Below are 17,067 nucleotides of genomic sequence, written 5' to 3' on the forward strand. Positions count from 1 at the left end.
TAAAAACAAACTTGTAGAGATAAAGTAATAACCGAAACAAGTGTGATGTTTACAGTATGACTATTATGTAAAAGAAAACAAAACCAAACCGAGGCCTGTAGCATGTACAGTTTCCTTAAAACAGATTCGCCCTCTCCGGTATGTGCTTCGAGGTTTCAGCGGACGTCTGTTTCCCAGGATACAACGGAACAACCAGCAGTGACTTAGCACGAGACACTACTACGGCGAACTGAAAACGTACCTTTACTTTATCACCGAGATTTTACGAGAGGCCAAATGGAAAGATAACAATATGTAATGCAAGAGAGAGCTTGAAAGAGAGAAAATTTCATGTACTTGAAATGAGGAAATGAACCCACTATTTATAAGCCCCAAAATGCACACCAAGAGTCATGGAAGATTAATTAACTCAATTAATCTTCCCATTAACTCAAGAATATGAAGAGTCAAAACTCTTCAATTAACTCAAGAATGTGGAGAGCCAAAAGACACTCCCACATTCACGAGACACAATTTTTTATTCAAACTTTAAATTTTTATTAAAATTTCCAACAAAGGAAACTGTACATGCTACAGGCCTCGGTTTGGTTTTGTTTTCTTTTACATAATAGTTATACTGTAAACATCACACTTGTTTCGGTTATTACTTTATCTCTACAAGTTTGTTTTTATGCTACTGGTTTTAGCAATTTTTCTAACAAATTATACAATGAAGTATTAAACAAAAGGTCTAAACGAGACCGGGCTTGTAGCCCAGTGATTTCATCTCTTATTGGAATAGTCGGTTTTCTCGGATTAAATCTCCCTCTTAGTTTTTTTTTTTAAAAAAAAGAAAAGAAAAAAAGTACGTGGTGGGTGGAATAAACGAAGATGCTAGTTTGATGCTGAAACACACTCCAGGGGCTATTATGTCAATTTACAGAACGGGAAGAGAGTGCGCATTACGGGCCGCCAGCTCAACCTACGCCCCGTTCTCTGATATATAAAAGGCGACAAAGCGTTCTCGATCTTTCAATCTGCATTCTCGTAATCTCTTTACAATATCATAAACATTGCAAAGGAATCGATCTCTCTCCAGTTGGTACTATCAGCGTAAGCTCCGTTATCTGATCATCTTATAAATTATATTCATATTTTCAGGTATAATTTGTTCGTTTTATAATTTTAGCTGTTGATTTTGTGTTTTTTTTAATGATTTGTTGTGTGAATTGAAGAAATGGCGACGAAGAAGAGCGTGGGATCGTTGAAAGAAGCCGATCTGAAGGGAAAAAGAGTTTTTGTCAGAGTGGATCTGAACGTGCCTTTGGATGATAACTTCAATATTACCGATGATAACAGAATTAGAGCTGCCCTCCCCACAATCAAGTACTTGATTGGACATGGTGCCAGAGTCATCCTCTCCTCACACCTCGTACGTGTTATCAAGTTTTTTCCTCTCCTGGATGGATTTACCATTTTTTTGATAATTAGATCAGTGGTGGATGATTTATTTAGAAGTTTTTATGACTTTTTGTCATCCTGGATTAAGCAGTTTTATCTGTCCAATGCAAATATTTTTGCCTTTCCTTTTTTTTTATTTGATGTTGCACGGGCTTGAAGTTTAGATCTTTATATATATAGCGCAGCTCCGTTGGAGAAGAATCCCTAGGGTTTGAGATGCCCTAAGGATTGTAATGTTGTGATGAGTTTGTTGTTCGAGTTTCTGATAGAAGTTTATCGATGATTCATAGATTCTTATCCATGTGCTATGCCATTCTTTTCCTGTTAACTTTGCAATGTGAATATCTTGTGGAGATTGATAGATGGAAGGAAAGTTGAAGGGTCTCCTGATGATAAAATGTGTAATGTAGTGATGTTAGAAACTATTGTATAGAGATGCTTTTATGATAAGAAGTGATTAATAACATTAACATGGGTTTCAGGGGCGCCCAAAAGGCGTGACTCCAAAGTACAGTTTGAAGCCTCTTGTTCCTAGACTCTCTGAACTTCTTGGAGTCGAGGTATGCTGGTCCTTAAGTTTTAAAAGGCGATCTATCTCTTGTGCAAAGTTGTTTTTTGATTATCTTATCTTATTTTTTTTAAATATTTCTAGGTCAAGATGGCTAATGACTGTGTTGGTGAAGAAGTTCAGAAGTTGGTAGCGGGGTTGCCTGAGGGAGGTGTTCTTCTTCTGGAGAATGTCAGGTTTCACAAAGAAGAAGAAAAGAATGATCCCGAGTTTGCAAAGAAGCTTGCGTCACTAGCAGATTTGTATGTTAATGATGCATTTGGAACTGCTCATAGAGCCCACGCTTCAACAGAGGGAGTGGCCAAGTATTTGGAACCTTCTGTTGCCGGATTCCTTATGCAGAAGGTTTGTGTCATTTGAACTTTCTGTTTAGATGTATTGAAGCTGTCGTCCATATTTTGATAGAGCCATTGATTTCAATGTTTATTTGTCAATATAGTCTCTTTAAACAGTCTGATGTTGTCTACTGTCGAATAAAAACTTGTTTAGTAATTTTATGCTTTGACTTCTATTCAGGTTAAGAAGCAACATTTCCTTCTCATAATTGTTGGTGATTCTTATTTTAAAATGGTACGAGCATTAGCCATTATATTCTTGATTTTGTTTTCAGGAGCTTGACTATCTAGTTGGGGCTGTGACCAACCCCAAGAAGCCTTTTGCTGCAATTGTTGGTGGCTCAAAGGTATCCACCAAAATCAGTGTTATAGAGTCACTGTTACAAAAGGTGGACATTCTTTTACTGGGTGGAGGAATGATCTTTACCTTCTACAAAGCTCAAGGATATGCTGTGGGATCCTCACTTGTAGAGGAAGACAAGCTTGATCTGGCTACTTCACTTTTGGAGAAGGCTAAGGCAAAAGGGGTTTCTATCCTGCTACCTTCTGATGTGGTTGTTGCTGACAAGTTCGCTGCTGATGCTAACTGCAAGGTAGGCAGTTTTTGTGTAGCAGGTGAATTTAATTTTATCTGCATTTGGATAGTTTTGTATTTCACTGACACAAATTACCATCAAAGCGGCCATTGCATTATCTTACATTTCGATTGTTTACCTTGCTCTGGTGGTTAACATTGAAAATGGTTGCGGTTGAAGAGCATTTGTACCAATATCCTCGAGGAATAAAATGTTTCTTTTTTTTTTTTAAGGTTGTTCCGGCATCTGGAATCCCTGATGGTTGGATGGGCTTGGATATCGGACCTGATAGTATCAAATCGTTTGGTGAAGCTCTAGATACCACCAAGACGATCATCTGGAACGGACCTATGGGTGTGTTTGAGTTTGACAAATTTGCTGCTGGAACAGAGGTATGACTTGAAATTTCTATTTGAGTGATAAACAACACTATATATTGGATTTTGTTCAAGGGTGTCCCCCCGATAGATCAGGTTATAGCCGGATTCTCTATTGCGTTGGTTTCAAATTAGCCCATCATGTTATAAATCTGTCCGGCTTTGGACTGTCTGGTTTATTTTTATATATTTTATTTTGAAATTGAAAAAGAAATGAAGAAATATAGAGTTGGTATTTTTTTCAGTCACACTGAACTATAAAAATATATTGAGAGAATATAAAAATATTGTTTTGGGCCTGATAGGATTGCCTGAAAAATATTAGAACCTTTCCTAATAAGCTGGGTCTGTTAATTGACCAAAATAACCTGCGATGTTAACATACAGGTTTAAATCGAGTTGTACTTTATCTGGTTCTGACTCAACACCCTATTTTTCTTTGATGTCCTTGTCGTGTTCTATCGTCCGGCTACAAAATCACTGCTTTTGGTATCTATCTGGTGCTTCTGATTTTCTTTTCCAGGCTATTGCCAAGAAACTAGCAGAACTCAGTGGAAAGGGAGTGACCACGATCATCGGAGGAGGCGACTCTGTTGCTGCAGTCGAGAAGGTTGGTCTTGCAGACAAGATGAGCCATATTTCGACTGGAGGAGGTGCCAGCTTGGAACTTCTCGAGGGGAAAATGCTTCCGGGAGTTCTTGCCCTCAATGAAGCTTAAGTGGCTAGTTGCTGTGTTGGTGTTTTTTTGTCCTGTCTTTCGTTGTAGTCGGACCTGATTTTCACCAGGTCGTGTGGAGATTAATGTTGTAAGAGCTAGTTTTGTAGAAATGGTGGTTACAATTTTAATAATCATCGCTACTACCATGACTCAAGATGAATAAGAAATTCTGTATTTGCATAGTTATCGTTGCTTCAAATGGCCACCATATTTATACAAATTATGCTTCATGTGAGCAAAATTTAGAGAGATTCTATGATCCTCCATTTTAATTATTTAAAATCAGTCTATTTTTTGATTACGTATTAATATTAATAAAAAATACGAAGCTTTGATTTTTATTCGTGAAGGGTAGGTAATTCAATGTTTTGTTAAGCTGTACCATTTAACCTGATCGATTTTTCTCGTTTATCCATGATAAAGCGTTAGATAATTAAAAACTATATATATCTTACTGACTTATTAAAAAATTAACATTTCTAATTGTTTTTTAATGTTTTATATTTGAATATATTACTATATTAGTTTAGGCGGTGTTAAATTTCTCATTGTCACAAAGATTTATATTTACGAGATATCTTCATCTCGATTTATTAAAAATAATAATTTTCAACTAAATTTATTAACAAATATATTTTTTATATATATAAATATAGCCTTGGATGAACTCACCGTATATTTAAAATTAATCTAATTTCTCAGGTTCATCACGGTTTCCGTTGCATAGTACTCTCATTTTGAAGACGAAAGTATGGTTTCCATTGGAGCGTACCCAAATTCCATTGTTTCATCACTGCCTGAAAGATTCATTATATTACAGAACTGCCTCAGATTCTTCTTCTCCACCCCTTCACCGAATTTTTCTTCCAAATTACAGCAAAAACCTAGGAAAGTTTCCATGTTTACGAATTCCATTGCACAAGACTACGTTGCCACATCCAAGGATAACTTTCACGCTTCAATTCCCCAACCCCGTGATTCCTTCCATTCAGGTTCTCCTTGTTGGCATTGAAGGATTGTTCTTAATTTCTAGGTTTCTTTTTCTAATTTTTGGCAGTTTTTGGGTCATAATTCAGGATTAGAAGATGTTGTGACTGGATACATATTCGGCAAGAAGAAGGCCACTGAAGTTGCTCACTTGTAGGCATTTATTGATTCTCCGGTTGAATAAGAGCTAGGGGGGCGGCAAATTTACTAGCCAAATCACAATCTTAGTTAGAACAGAATAATTTGTATACTTGAATTTGGCTAAAAATAATCTGGGAAGCATTGGAGCTAGGATTTTTTTTTTGCTAATTATACTGTCTTTCTTATTACCTGATACTGAATTTGATGGTTTTTCTTATATTAGGATATGGAAGAATGTAGTTCGAAAAGGAGATGTGGTTGTAGATGCCACCTGTGGCAATGGATTTGATACTTTAGCTTTGCTAAAATTGATTGGTGATAGAACGCACAGAGGTCGTGTTTATGCAATGGACCTTCAAAAAAATGCTTTGGAAAGCACTTCTTCTTTGTTGGATCAGTCCGTCAGCCCTGATGAGGTTATTTTGTGTTTGTGTATTTGATGATAAGCCCACTATTGATCCCTATACGATTGGTACATGATGACTGCCATTTTGTATCTATTAATTTTTTTTTGGCATTCTGGTCCAAGTCAATAGTTGTTGATAATGAACAATGGTTTGGCTCGACTTAGGAAATGCAGCTTAGAACTGGTGTGGGTTATAGTTGAACTATATGCAATGTTATTGTGTGGGAACATGTGATTTTTGCTGGTGTTCTATGGTTGTGATATGTTGTATCGTGTGTTTTATGTGTATTAATGCTAAACTTTGCTATGCATGTGACATGTCACGCTATGGTCTGTTTTGTGCATATCCACTTTGTTAGCAGATGATCCTGCTGTCAACAACTTGGTAGTGCCCAATCCATTCCATGAGTCAGGAAAATTTTTTGTTTGAACGACTAGGCAAATTAGTTTGTCTTGGCTGGTCGTTTATCTTATGGAACAAAATAGGAATATTTTCAGCTGGTAATTTGGAGTGGTTTCTTGTGTACATTGCTCAGAAATTTTGGCAGAGACAGAGCAAAAACCATTGTTAGCCCTCTGCCAAGTTTTGTGCCTTGAATTTGTTGTGCAAAGAAGTTGCAAACTCATTTATTCTCTTTTCACGTTTGTTAAAAAATGATGCTATGTGTGAGCTAGCTCTGACAATCTGTTTTGGTATGTAGTTGATGTTTGGTTTTATCTTTACTCTTTGGTCTCTCTTAAGAAACCCAGTTTGAGATTTTTTTGTTGCAATGCAGAGAGACCTTGTAGAACTGTATGCCCTTTGCCATACCAAAATGGAAGAAATTGTTCCCCAGGGTGTTTCAGTGAGGTATTTTTACAACTTTGTTATGAAAAAATTTGAATGATGTGAACATCAATTTGACTGTGATTTTACCTCGCTCTTTAGGTTAGTTGCATTCAACTTGGGTTACCTTCCAGGAGGAGACAAAAGGATTAAAACCCAGTCAGAAACGACGCTCCTTGCATTAGAAGCCGCAGAAAAAATACTTGCACCTGGAGGCCTCATTAGTTTAGTGGTCTATGTGGGACATTCTGGTGGAAGGTAACAATATGTTCACAATTTCTTGGATTTTATTAAAATAATTATTCATCTTCTAAAATATGATTCCATTATTTTGTAGGGAGGAGTTGGACGCTGTCCAGTCTTTTGCTTCTAGATTGCCTGCAAACAATTGGACATGCTGCAATCTCCAAATGTTAAACCGACCCTCAGCTCCGGTACTCGTTTTGTTGTCAAAAAGATGACAGTGGATGTATCATTTATACACTGTTAGTTTGTATTTTGAATTATGCATTATATCTGTAAATCCGAATATATTTTATCACCTCTAGGCATTCTTTTACCTTGGACGTTGACTAAACATTCAGCGCTTCTTGTTGTTCCTTGTCATGTTCGTGGCTGAGCATCATCTGCTAGACCATATCTTCCACAGTATCTGGAAGTTCAGGATTTTGGGTTTGAAATTACCCTTATTTATGAACTAGTTCTCATGTGCCCTGTGCAATAGTAGTACGTCAATGGGATATTAGTATCGATACTTACCTTGTCTATTTGAGAGTTGATGATCATATATACAAAACATGAAATTTAAGCCATTAACGAGTAATGACTGGAAATTAGATGATTCCCTTGTGGAAGATTTATTTGTTGATGGAACCTGCTAACGTTATGCCAAAAGTCTATACCTTTTTCGATCTGGGTCTGTTCTAATATGTTCATATTTTGTAGATAGCTGAATTGAAATTTTGCTAGTATTGGTCAAAATTTGACAGAGGTCCGTCACCCTTAATTCTGGCCGTTGGATTTTTCAAAAATAACTTTGGAGTTGAAGAAGTTCAAAAATATCGTGACCGGTGAACGATCGCGATGGGACTCGAACCTACAATCTCCCGCTCCGGAGGCGAGCGCCTTAACCATTAGGCCACGCGATGTGCAAAATGTTACCATTTTTAATAATATCTTCACTTTCAAACACAATTTCATTTTATAGGAATAATTTGAAAGTTTTGTGAATCGATGCTGATGATTTCAAAAATAATAATTTATTCCTCTTTAAAGGAAAAAAAGAAAGAAAAAAATAATCCACATACAAAAAATTGTATAATCTATAAAGCTATAAATTTTATATTCTATAAATAGTTATAAAGTATTATTCTTTAATATTAAAATATAAATTTTAACTTATATAATACAGAATAACATATTGTACTTAGGGGTGCAAAATTTCGGTTAAACCGAATTAACCGAACGAACAGAATTAATTCGGAAATTCGGTTCGGTTAATTCGGAAGTTCGGTTTTGAAATTTTAGACAATCGGTTAATTCGGTTAATTTGGTTCGGTTTTCGGTTTTAATTTGAAAAATTCGGTTAAACCGAATTAACCGAATTAATATATATATTAATTTAAGTTGTATATGAACATTAAAAATAAAATCGGTTATTTGAAAATAAAATCGGTTAAATCGGTTATAAGTCTATTCAGTTCGGTCGGTAACCGAATAGACCGATTGCACACCCCTAATTGTACTCAATAGAATAGGCCCATTATTTGTGGCCAACTTCATGGGCTTAAGATCAACATTTGTTTGTTCTTCTCGCCCAAGAAAACTGTCTCAAAAACTATCTTCTGTATTCTACTCTGCAAAATTGTAAGCCATTTTGGCAGCAGCATTTCAATATTTCGTATGATTTTGTCCCCTTGATCTTCAGTATTTTGCATTTATTCTAAGAACTTAATCACTGATCTTTCAGTGTTTTTTAGGTCTAGTGGAAAATTATATTTAACTTTGGGTTTTAATCCTCGTCGGTCATTTACCAGATTTCCATTTGGTTAGGTCCTTAGAGGGTATTCAGACATAATTTTTGGATGAAAAGTAATCCATTCGATTTATTTCTGTATCTATTTCAGAGGCTAATTATCGATTTTGAGTCTTAGGACCTAGTTTTTTTTCTAGAGTCTCGATAAATCTTTAAGTCAGCCTTCGAAAGTTCAATTTTTTTTTACTTATGTGAATATTGTCTGTTGGAACAGTCAGTATGAATTTATGTTTGTTTTGTTTATGCTGCAGCTATTTATTCGAATATTAAAGTTTAAATCAAGAAATCATGGGCGATAGCCAGTATTCCTTTTCTCTCACTACTTTCAGGTATGCACTAATGGCTTGATGGATGTTTGTTTTAAGTTAATGTGTATAGCTTAGGTGTTGTTATTTCCCAATCGTTGTGGAGCCCTTCAGGAAAACTCGTTCAGATTGAACATGCATTGACTGCTGTCGGATCTGGTCAAACATCTTTAGGAATTAAAGGTAAATTTGAATTTTATCCCTGCACGTTATTGATATAATTGCACAGTATTTATATAATTAAGTGCAACAAATTAGGATCCTCATTAGTTTAAGAGGGTGAAGTGAAATGTTGGATGGGTATGGCATTCATAAGTTGAGAAAGCAATATATGTTATTACGAACATGAGAAAATGCTAAAGACATGAGTTTGGGTTTCTTATGTTTAAGCTTTAAGATTTTGCATTTAAATAGGCTAAATTCAGCTCAAAACTGCAAGTTTATTTGTTAAAGGGTTTGGGTTTCTTAAGTTCAAGCTTTAAGATTTTGCATTTTAATAGGCTAAATTCAGCTCAAAACTGCAAGTTTATTATTTAAAGGGTTGCTTTATGGATTTGAATTAAATTTTGATGAGGAAACTTATCAGGATCTCTATCCTGAATTCAACAGAAAACGCGTTATTATGGTGCTTGTGGGTAATATTTTGTCCTATTTCCACCATTCTTTAAGTAACCTGCGACCTGCACAATAGAGAGGAGAACATTTGCTACAAAGTCTCATTATTCTTGTGTTTCGGTGGTTGCAGCTGCTAATGGTGTTGTTATTGCAACAGAGAAGAAATTACCTTCAATTTTGGTTGATGAGACATCTGTAAGTATCTTAGTCATAATAATGGGATTCAAGTTTATTCACTTGGAACTTTGAGATCTGTTTCAGTTGTATTCTGGAAGAGTGTAGATGGACTATCACAGGATTCAAGTTTTAATTCTCGGAACTTTGAGAACTTTTTCAGTTGTATTCCGGAAGAGTTCAGATGGACTATCTGTTTCAATTAGTTTACTCTCTCTTAAACCTAACGAATCGATCCCACCTCCTTGTTATATATGCCAAATTACTTTCTAATGCATGTCTTTGTACATTTAGTCACCCTCTGAACCTTTTGTCAGCAATTCTTTCCCATTCTCTCCTTGTTGACCTTGTTTTCTACTCGTAGAGTTAGGTGGTTCATGGTGAACACATGGTCATTTGGATGTTTAACCTTCTAACGATCATTTCTTGCATAAACCAAGTGCCTACTCTTGGGGTCATAGTCACTATCGAGAACTTTTTTGTTGCACCAGAAACAATGTTTTTCCTGCTACTTTGTCCTATGAAACATACTGATCCACATTTTTTACTTGAAGCATGTATTATTTTTCTACCGTTATTATTTGCTGTGCTTCTGGCACAATTTGTTTTCATTGTCTCACATTTTTCCTTGTTTTTTTATTTGAAGTTAGTTATGTTGGATGTAATGTCCTTGGTTTCTGAGAGTTTATTTACTTTTGTAGGTGCAGAAGATTCAGATTTTGACTCCAAACATTGGAGTTGTATACAGGTTGACTTTCATCATCTGACTCCTATGCATTGATCCTAAATATGTGTATCACCTTGCCTTTTTTCCCAAAATGTATCTTTAAGAAATGTTTATGTGTGATAATCATTTCTTGCAATGGTAATGATATTTGCGTCGAGGCCTTTGTTTTTTAAATCAAGGACTAGAGGTATTTTTCTGGTCATATGTTTTACTTCTGATAGGCTAATGTGGATGTGCACGGGACTCTGGTTTTCATGGTGAGATTTGCCAAAAAGTATTAATAAAGTCCAAATACTTTTCAGTTTTTGCTTGGTATTCAGGGGCTCACGGAGTTAGAATCTCCTTTGTTCAAATAAGCTTGGAGCTTGTCATTTTTTAGTATACGAGCCTCCACTACCTGTAAATGTTCGAATATCAAATTTCTTCACTTGTGTTTATTTTCATTCTGAATGTTTTGTAGATTTGTAGGAGTTCTCAGATGGGTTGACTAATTATTTTCTCATCTTGCAGTGGAATGGGCCCTGATTCTCGAGTTTTGGTTAGAAAAAGTAGGAAACAGGCAGAGCAATATTATCGCCTGTACAAAGTACTTATCTGCTCCATATATCTACTTTTCTTTCCTTTCTTTGCTACTGCTACAATCACTTGCTTGATGCTTCTTTGCTTCTATACAAATTTAGTGAGACGAGGTTCATTTGTCTTTGTATATGTGTATCAGTATATCTTTGAAGCTTGAAGGGAGCCAAAATTTTATTATTTTTAAATGAATTTGAAAGTCATACTTTGACATTAACTATCTTCAAAATTCTTGTTTTTAATTGCTAGTAATCCAATTAATCTATTTGAAATGAATTAAATATTTATGGGTGATGGATATGATCTATCTGTTTCATTTTTTTTCATTACTGTTCATTAGGGTGTTATTTTAATGTAAGTTGGGGCTGATCTTGATTTTCATTAATCTTGATTTTCATTACTTAGCAACAGCTGGTTTTACATCACATTTGACTCTTCTGTTTGGGTTGTGTTTAACTGGGTGGTCTAAGACTTTCCTTCGAACTCACCACTTCACTTATAGACTGGTTGTAGCTTTGTTATATTCCAAATAAAATGAAAGAGTTTATTTCCCCTTTTACCTTATTTGTGGAGTTCTATGTGGACGTCTGTGGTGTAATTGGGTGATGAATAAAAGGAAACCATCTTTGGAGCTACTGGGAAGGCTTTGGACTGCTAAAAAATACATGAATTCGTTACATCATTTATGCCTTCTCCATACCAGCCATTTCTTTTTTCATTATATTAAATTTTTAGAAGTCAGTTGTGGTAACATGACACTAATATCTTCTGCTTATACACGTTCATTTTTTCTACCATTAACTACAGGAACAAATCCCAGTGACTCAACTAGTGAGGGAAACTGCCACTGTTATGCAGGAATTCACTCAATCGGGGTAAGTGTTACACGCTCTTATGTGATTTGTTTGGCGCTAGTGAGGCAAGATTATTTTATTGATTTTGAGTCCTTTCATGAATGGCCTGTCTACAATTCATGACTTTAAAATTATTTTATGATTTGAAGATGAAATGTTTCACTACTTAGCTAGTTGCCACCTCTGGTGGGACTTGTGAACATGCACTAAGCTATGTAGTGATGGGTTGGAGTATGTAGTGATGGGTTGGAGTGTATAGTAACAGTACATGAATTTATTGTGGTCCCATTATTTTTTTAACCTCTCATTCCTTTTGGTAATATTATTATATGCTTTCTTCTCTGATGTAAGCATATCTATACATTGTGAACTGGTTTATTTCTAATCGATTCGGAGAATAGAAATAAACCAGGAAAGAAATGAGCTACGACTGTTTTTTCATTATGTCGTGGCTGGGATTTTTAACACAGCGGCTTTTCAACACAATACTAACAGGTTCATCGTTTTCCTCTGGTTGTCTGGTCATCTATCCGTATAGAGCAATTTTTATTTCTTATGATGCCTTGCCACCCTCTTTATCATGTTAGAACCATCAATGAGGACTCCTGTCCAAATTTTCTCTGAGAGATTTCTTTATAGGTTTCCAAATGATCAATATAATGAGCAAAATTTCCAGAGAGCCATTTTTGGTAGTTGGTACAAAAAAACACCCCCAAAAGAAAAACCACCTGCTTTTCAGCTGAATCTTCCTTGAAACTTTCTCTTGTTGACCACGAGAAAGAACTTGAGGGAACTTATTTTGGATACAGTTTCATTTCTGTTAAATCTTTATCCATGTTCTCTAAATAGGTGTGCCTTATATCCTTATCAGAATAATTCTATACTGTCTTATGGATGCTCTGTAGTATTAGCTGGTTTGTTATGTCTCTTAAATCATCAGTGTGCTTGTACCATATTTTCTTAGTTTTCTGGATTTTATGGCGCAGTGGTGTGAGGCCATTTGGTGTTTCTCTCTTGGTTGCTGGATATGATGACAAAGGTCCACAGCTTTATCAGGTATATTGACAACATTAAGTATTGGAATTGTTTTTTGCATTTTCAGTGTGTATTTCATGATAAGGGCTGATCCTTTCATTACAGGTATGGTCAAGTAATGTGTATACGGTGGATCTGCATCTCATTGTTTGTATTCACATATTTTGTTGATTTTATAAAATATAAAGTTACATAATTAGTAGGTGACTTTTTTTGTCTTCTTTGGCATCTCATTGTTTTTGTCTCACATTTTTTTATTGATTTTATAAAATATAAAGTTACATTTAATTAGTTGGTGATGTTTTTAGTCTTCTTCCTCTTCTCCATCTATAATTTCTAGCTTTTTTGAGGTGCGGGGATAATTGTTTGTCGGACTGTCAGCTAAGGCGGCAATCACCTTGGTTTTTTCAGTTGCATTTCATATAATAAATACTGTGTAGGATTTAACACTTGACCTTTTATTAAGAGCTCTATAGCTAGTAGTAAAATATGAATCAAAATTTCTAAAGTTGCACCACAGTCAAGGTCGTTCTGACAATAGGGTTAATTGTTGACTCACAATAAGCCTATCCTAGTAATTGCATCAATTTGCATTTTGTTAGAATTGAATTCGTTAACGTGGCTCTGACATCGATTATAGGATTGAACAATTGCTGCATTATCATAGTTAGTGTAGTTTAAAGCCACACAACAGCCCAAACCCTCTGTTGCGAACGTTCCACCAGTGGATATAATTGTTGCCCTTTACATTGACATCAATTTATAGCTCGGAAGACCTACCTTGGAATTCGTTGCATGTCTTGGAAAGAACCGTTGACGAACATTTTTTTTGGTCACATAGGTGGATCCATCAGGTTCTTATTTTTCCTGGAAGGCTTCGGCTATGGGAAAGAATGTATCAAATGCAAAGACATTTCTGGAAAAGAGGTTGGTTATTATTATTTTTTCACACTACCAAAAAAAAAACGCCGCGGCTCCATCAAAATTTGTGTGGCTTTTCCTTGCGCTGTGATGATAATTAAGGCATAAAGAAATCTCTGTCCTCTTCGAGTCTGAGTTCATACTTATCAATCCGCTGGTTGGCCATGTGTAGTACACTAATGATTTGTTGAGTTATTTTGACGATACTGTTTCAGTGATTTACGGCTCATTGAAATACTTCTTTCAGGTATACTGATGGTATGGAGCTTGATGATGCTGTGCACACTGCAATCTTGACACTGAAAGAGGGGTAAGGCATCTACATATTCTAGTAGTATTTGTTATAAAAATAAATGCGTAGCCAGTGAATTTTTGTTAGTAATGGGGGAAGTGAATATTGGATATATGTCATTCTTTTCTCCGATTTTTATTGGGAAAGGAAGAGCTGGTGTCTTTCCCAGGGTGCATTTCTCTTAAATTTCATATTTTCGTGTTCACTTAAAGCACCACCACCAATGGATTACTTTTAATAAGTTGTGCCCGAGTTGGAGAAAACATTAGTCCATATTTTATCTGCATGCGCTTTCCAGATTCGAGGGACAGATATCTGGCAAAAACATTGAGATTGGTGTGATTGGCAACGACCAAATCTTCAAGTATGAATTACTTTTCTCCCTCTTTCTAGCACACTAGATGCCTCTATTGTACGATTGTAGCTTGTTGACAATGGAGTCTGCGTCTCTTTGCAGGATTCTGACCCCATCCGAGATCGAGGATTATTTGCAGGAAGTGGAGTAGTTTTATGAATGAATTAGGTTGTAATCGATTTGAAAACCTTGTAAAACAAGAAATCCTAAGCAGTGAGTGTTGTTTATGGAAACTTACAACTGAACTTAAATTCTTCGCGCTGTTCGACTTTTTTCTTACGTAGCGAAACATGATGGCTTGATCATTCCTTGACATTCAATGGTGCCTAGTGATTATTTTTCTTTCCTGCATTAAGCGAGTTGAGTATCTCGTGAGTGGCTTGATCATGCTAGATTATTTCGAATCTCCATGGTTACTGGACTGAGTGGTGCTAATGTATGTTTTTCAATTTTCAAAAAATTAAATCGTTACTTTGCTTTATTTCTCGATATATATGTAATAACTATTCATTCGTGTGCACGTCGACATAATTTATTTATATGAAATGAAATAATGGAATAATAATGGAAATTAACACGTGAATTGGTGATCATGAAAGGTACATGAAACATGTGTTAACATATTAACACTTTGCATTCAATCTGTATTTCTCATTATGTTTCACCTTATATAAATAGAAATAAATATATGATGTGCCTTCAAATAATTAAAATTAACGTGATACAAACGCGTAATAGAAAGGTACATTAAATTTAAAATTGGGCTGATGAAGAAAAAAAATGAAGCAACAAAAAATCACAATAAATTTATGAGCCTATTTTTTTGCTCTTAAAAATCTTTGATATATTCAACGGCTAATTGATGTAAATATCGTCATATTTATCACATCAATAAAAATTCTCCAAAAAAGAAAAAAAAGAATTTCCATATATCCCGAGTCGAATGCATCATAAAAATTATACAAGCACGCTTGTTGCTAAAAAAATAATCCAACCTATATCTATGTTTTGAGTAGTAGGATTTTTAAATGATCTATACTACACTAAAAAGGCAACCAATATAATATATCATGAAATCTCCTTCTATATGCATGAATACATAATCCTTCGCCTAACATGTGCTAGATTAATGCTAGATTAACAAGCTACACATACACAGATTCTAAGAGTTTATTCAATCTCATTGGTATTGTCTAACGTTCATCTAATATATGTAAACGATCATATATACTTATTCAATGTATTGCATCACATGAAAAAAAATGACGTAACACTTCTTATGATCAACCATCAAAATAACTCACGTTCATGGGTAAAGTAGAAAAGACGTATCAACCGTAAACCAATACACAACCAAATCACTAAGACTAATGAACTTAAAGTCGAAGTGGGGTAATATCACCTACCCACCTGCCTATTCTAGGCGGTCAATTCAATAATATTTATTTTTAAAATTTTAAAGTATGTGTGTGTGTATATATATATATAACACGAGACCACGACAGTTTGTGAAAGATTTATTACCCACTTGCCTATTTAAGGTTTTGCCATATATAGCATAGAACTAACCGTGATTGCCCAAACTCGGAACTCATGAAGATCCAAAGCGCAACAGTGAAACCGAATACATGCATGTAATTGTACAAAATATCATACATGACGACAACAATCCAATTAAAACATTTCAAACTGTACAACAGTGTAAATTTCATATCTTGATGAGTACACAGAATAGCAGGAACGATTATTGCTCCTGACAATCCACACAAGTATTGGTTTTAACCATTTGAAAAGGATGTCATGCCATTTTACTTTTGTTTACATGTGAGAGTATACCTAATAAATGGACTAATTATAGTGTTTAATATCATGCCCAAATTTGACACGATTTCTAAACTAAAACAATATTTTATATTCCAAGACTTAGAGGTGAAGGGGGCCAGATTGGAAAAGAATCCAATGCAACTCCAATTTCTTGCTCTAAATTCACCACCTCGTGTTGTGGAACTGTTGTAACTATTTCTTGTTCCTTTGTCTCATTATCAACTCCACTTAGTCCAAGTTCATTTTCTAAGTACTCTAACCACCTTTTGCACTCAATTTCATCACCATCACTTTTTTCCCCACTAACTTCACTTTTAGTACTGAATTGTAAGGGATCCAAGCTATCCAGAAAGTCCCAAAAATCGACGTCGGATTCGAGGGGCATTTCGGATTTTCCATCATTTGATGGACCGGAAGGGTCGATAATGATACTAACATCGGATTTGAGATGCCCCGTTGCTTCATTTGTTGTCAAGACAGTGCTTTCCTTAGTAGAGTTGGGGTAGTTTGATGCATACGATGATGCCGGGGAATCAATTGTCTCCGTTTCCTCGATGGAGTCGAGTTTTTGACTACGTTTCTCGATGTTTGATTGATGGACCATTTGATCATCAATCGACTTCTCGATTTGCATTTGTTGCGTGCTTGAACTAGATGTACGAGATGGAGACGACAAATGCTCCATGTTATCAACACTTTTCCTAGTCAATCTTTTCTTTAAATGTGTGTTCCACACATTTTTTATCTCATTGTCTGTTCTTCCGGGCAAATAAGAAGCAATTTTTGACCATCTGTACGTAATAAATTCATTCAGCTAAATTATATAATTCCATCCAACGAATATATCGTGAATTACGTTTTTGAATCCAAGCACAATCGCAAGTTGGAATCAAAACCCCTAGTGCAAAAATCAAGGAAATATTTGCCTTTATTTTAGGGATTTTTTCATTTCTTGATTGAACAGCAAAAAAAAAAAAAAAA

The 17,067-nt window shown here is 35.3% G+C and overlaps 4 protein-coding genes across 6 annotated transcripts in view; 3 read left to right on the top strand and 1 right to left on the bottom strand.

Moving 5' to 3' along the window:
• Nucleotides 1-891: 891 nt before the first annotated feature.
• On the top strand, nt 892-4,199 carry LOC140981092 (phosphoglycerate kinase, cytosolic). Its single transcript, XM_073447347.1, has 7 exons — nt 892-1,092; nt 1,215-1,411; nt 1,923-2,000; nt 2,093-2,353; nt 2,619-2,936; nt 3,152-3,310; nt 3,819-4,199. Exons 2-7 carry the CDS (start codon nt 1,217-1,219, stop codon nt 4,011-4,013), a joined length of 1,206 nt encoding a protein of 401 aa, XP_073303448.1. The 5' UTR covers nt 892-1,092; nt 1,215-1,216; the 3' UTR covers nt 4,014-4,199.
• A 510-nt stretch (nt 4,200-4,709) lies between these two features.
• On the top strand, nt 4,710-7,471 carry LOC140980370 (tRNA (mnm(5)s(2)U34)-methyltransferase, chloroplastic). 2 transcript variants are annotated; one of them, XM_073446150.1, is made up of 7 exons: nt 4,710-5,005; nt 5,090-5,153; nt 5,365-5,557; nt 6,324-6,397; nt 6,476-6,631; nt 6,711-6,807; nt 7,319-7,471. In XM_073446150.1, exons 1-7 carry the CDS (start codon nt 4,765-4,767, stop codon nt 7,340-7,342), a joined length of 849 nt encoding a protein of 282 aa, XP_073302251.1. In that variant the 5' UTR covers nt 4,710-4,764; the 3' UTR covers nt 7,343-7,471. The 2 variants fall into 2 exon arrangements, with proteins under 2 accessions (XP_073302251.1, XP_073302250.1); XM_073446149.1 differs by lacking the exon at nt 7,319-7,471 and having other exon boundaries at nt 6,711-7,080.
• Nucleotides 7,472-8,110: 639 nt separating this feature from the next.
• On the top strand, nt 8,111-14,647 carry LOC140981527 (proteasome subunit alpha type-2-A-like). Of its 2 annotated transcripts, none has more exons than XM_073447952.1 (12): nt 8,111-8,239; nt 8,660-8,737; nt 8,820-8,896; nt 9,459-9,523; nt 10,204-10,250; nt 10,740-10,815; nt 11,613-11,680; nt 12,646-12,715; nt 13,536-13,621; nt 13,863-13,925; nt 14,206-14,271; nt 14,365-14,647. In XM_073447952.1, exons 2-12 carry the CDS (start codon nt 8,697-8,699, stop codon nt 14,411-14,413), a joined length of 708 nt encoding a protein of 235 aa, XP_073304053.1. In that variant the 5' UTR covers nt 8,111-8,239; nt 8,660-8,696; the 3' UTR covers nt 14,414-14,647. The 2 variants fall into 2 exon arrangements, with proteins under 2 accessions (XP_073304053.1, XP_073304052.1); XM_073447951.1 differs by having other exon boundaries at nt 8,165-8,273.
• A 1,242-nt stretch (nt 14,648-15,889) lies between these two features.
• The window catches only part of LOC140980786 (transcription factor MYB63-like), a 10,462-nt gene continuing 9,284 nt past the window's right edge, over nt 15,890-17,067 (bottom strand). The window contains exon 2 of the mRNA XM_073446824.1: nt 15,890-16,900. Coding sequence (XP_073302925.1) covers nt 16,172-16,900 — 729 coding nt within the window. The 3' untranslated portion in view covers nt 15,890-16,171. The remainder of the gene's footprint in view (nt 16,901-17,067) is intronic.

Source organism: Primulina huaijiensis, chromosome 7, assembly GCF_012295235.1.
Source record: "Primulina huaijiensis isolate GDHJ02 chromosome 7, ASM1229523v2, whole genome shotgun sequence".
Classification (NCBI taxonomy): Eukaryota; Viridiplantae; Streptophyta; class Magnoliopsida; order Lamiales; family Gesneriaceae; genus Primulina; species Primulina huaijiensis.

Bases quoted from the DNA above. Each gene is read 5' to 3' on its own strand.
- LOC140981092 (XM_073447347.1), top strand. From the start codon at position 1,217: ATGGCGACGAAGAAGAGCGTGGGATCGTTGAAAGAAGCCGATCTGAAG. The intron at 2,354-2,618 runs GTTTGTGTCATT...TTTTGTTTTCAG, and splicing joins CCGGATTCCTTATGCAGAAG to GAGCTTGACTATCTAGTTGG. The intron at 2,937-3,151 runs GTAGGCAGTTTT...TTTTTTTTTAAG, and splicing joins CTGCTGATGCTAACTGCAAG to GTTGTTCCGGCATCTGGAAT.
- LOC140980370 (XM_073446149.1), top strand. From the start codon at position 4,765: ATGGTTTCCATTGGAGCGTACCCAAATTCCATTGTTTCATCACTGCCT. The intron at 5,154-5,364 runs GTAGGCATTTAT...TTCTTATATTAG, and splicing joins GCCACTGAAGTTGCTCACTT to GATATGGAAGAATGTAGTTC. The intron at 6,398-6,475 runs GTATTTTTACAA...CTCGCTCTTTAG, and splicing joins CCCCAGGGTGTTTCAGTGAG to GTTAGTTGCATTCAACTTGG.
- LOC140981527 (XM_073447952.1), top strand. From the start codon at position 8,697: ATGGGCGATAGCCAGTATTCCTTTTCTCTCACTACTTTCAG. The intron at 9,524-10,203 runs GTAAGTATCTTA...TTACTTTTGTAG, and splicing joins TTTTGGTTGATGAGACATCT to GTGCAGAAGATTCAGATTTT. The intron at 14,272-14,364 runs GTATGAATTACT...GTCTCTTTGCAG, and splicing joins GGCAACGACCAAATCTTCAA to GATTCTGACCCCATCCGAGA.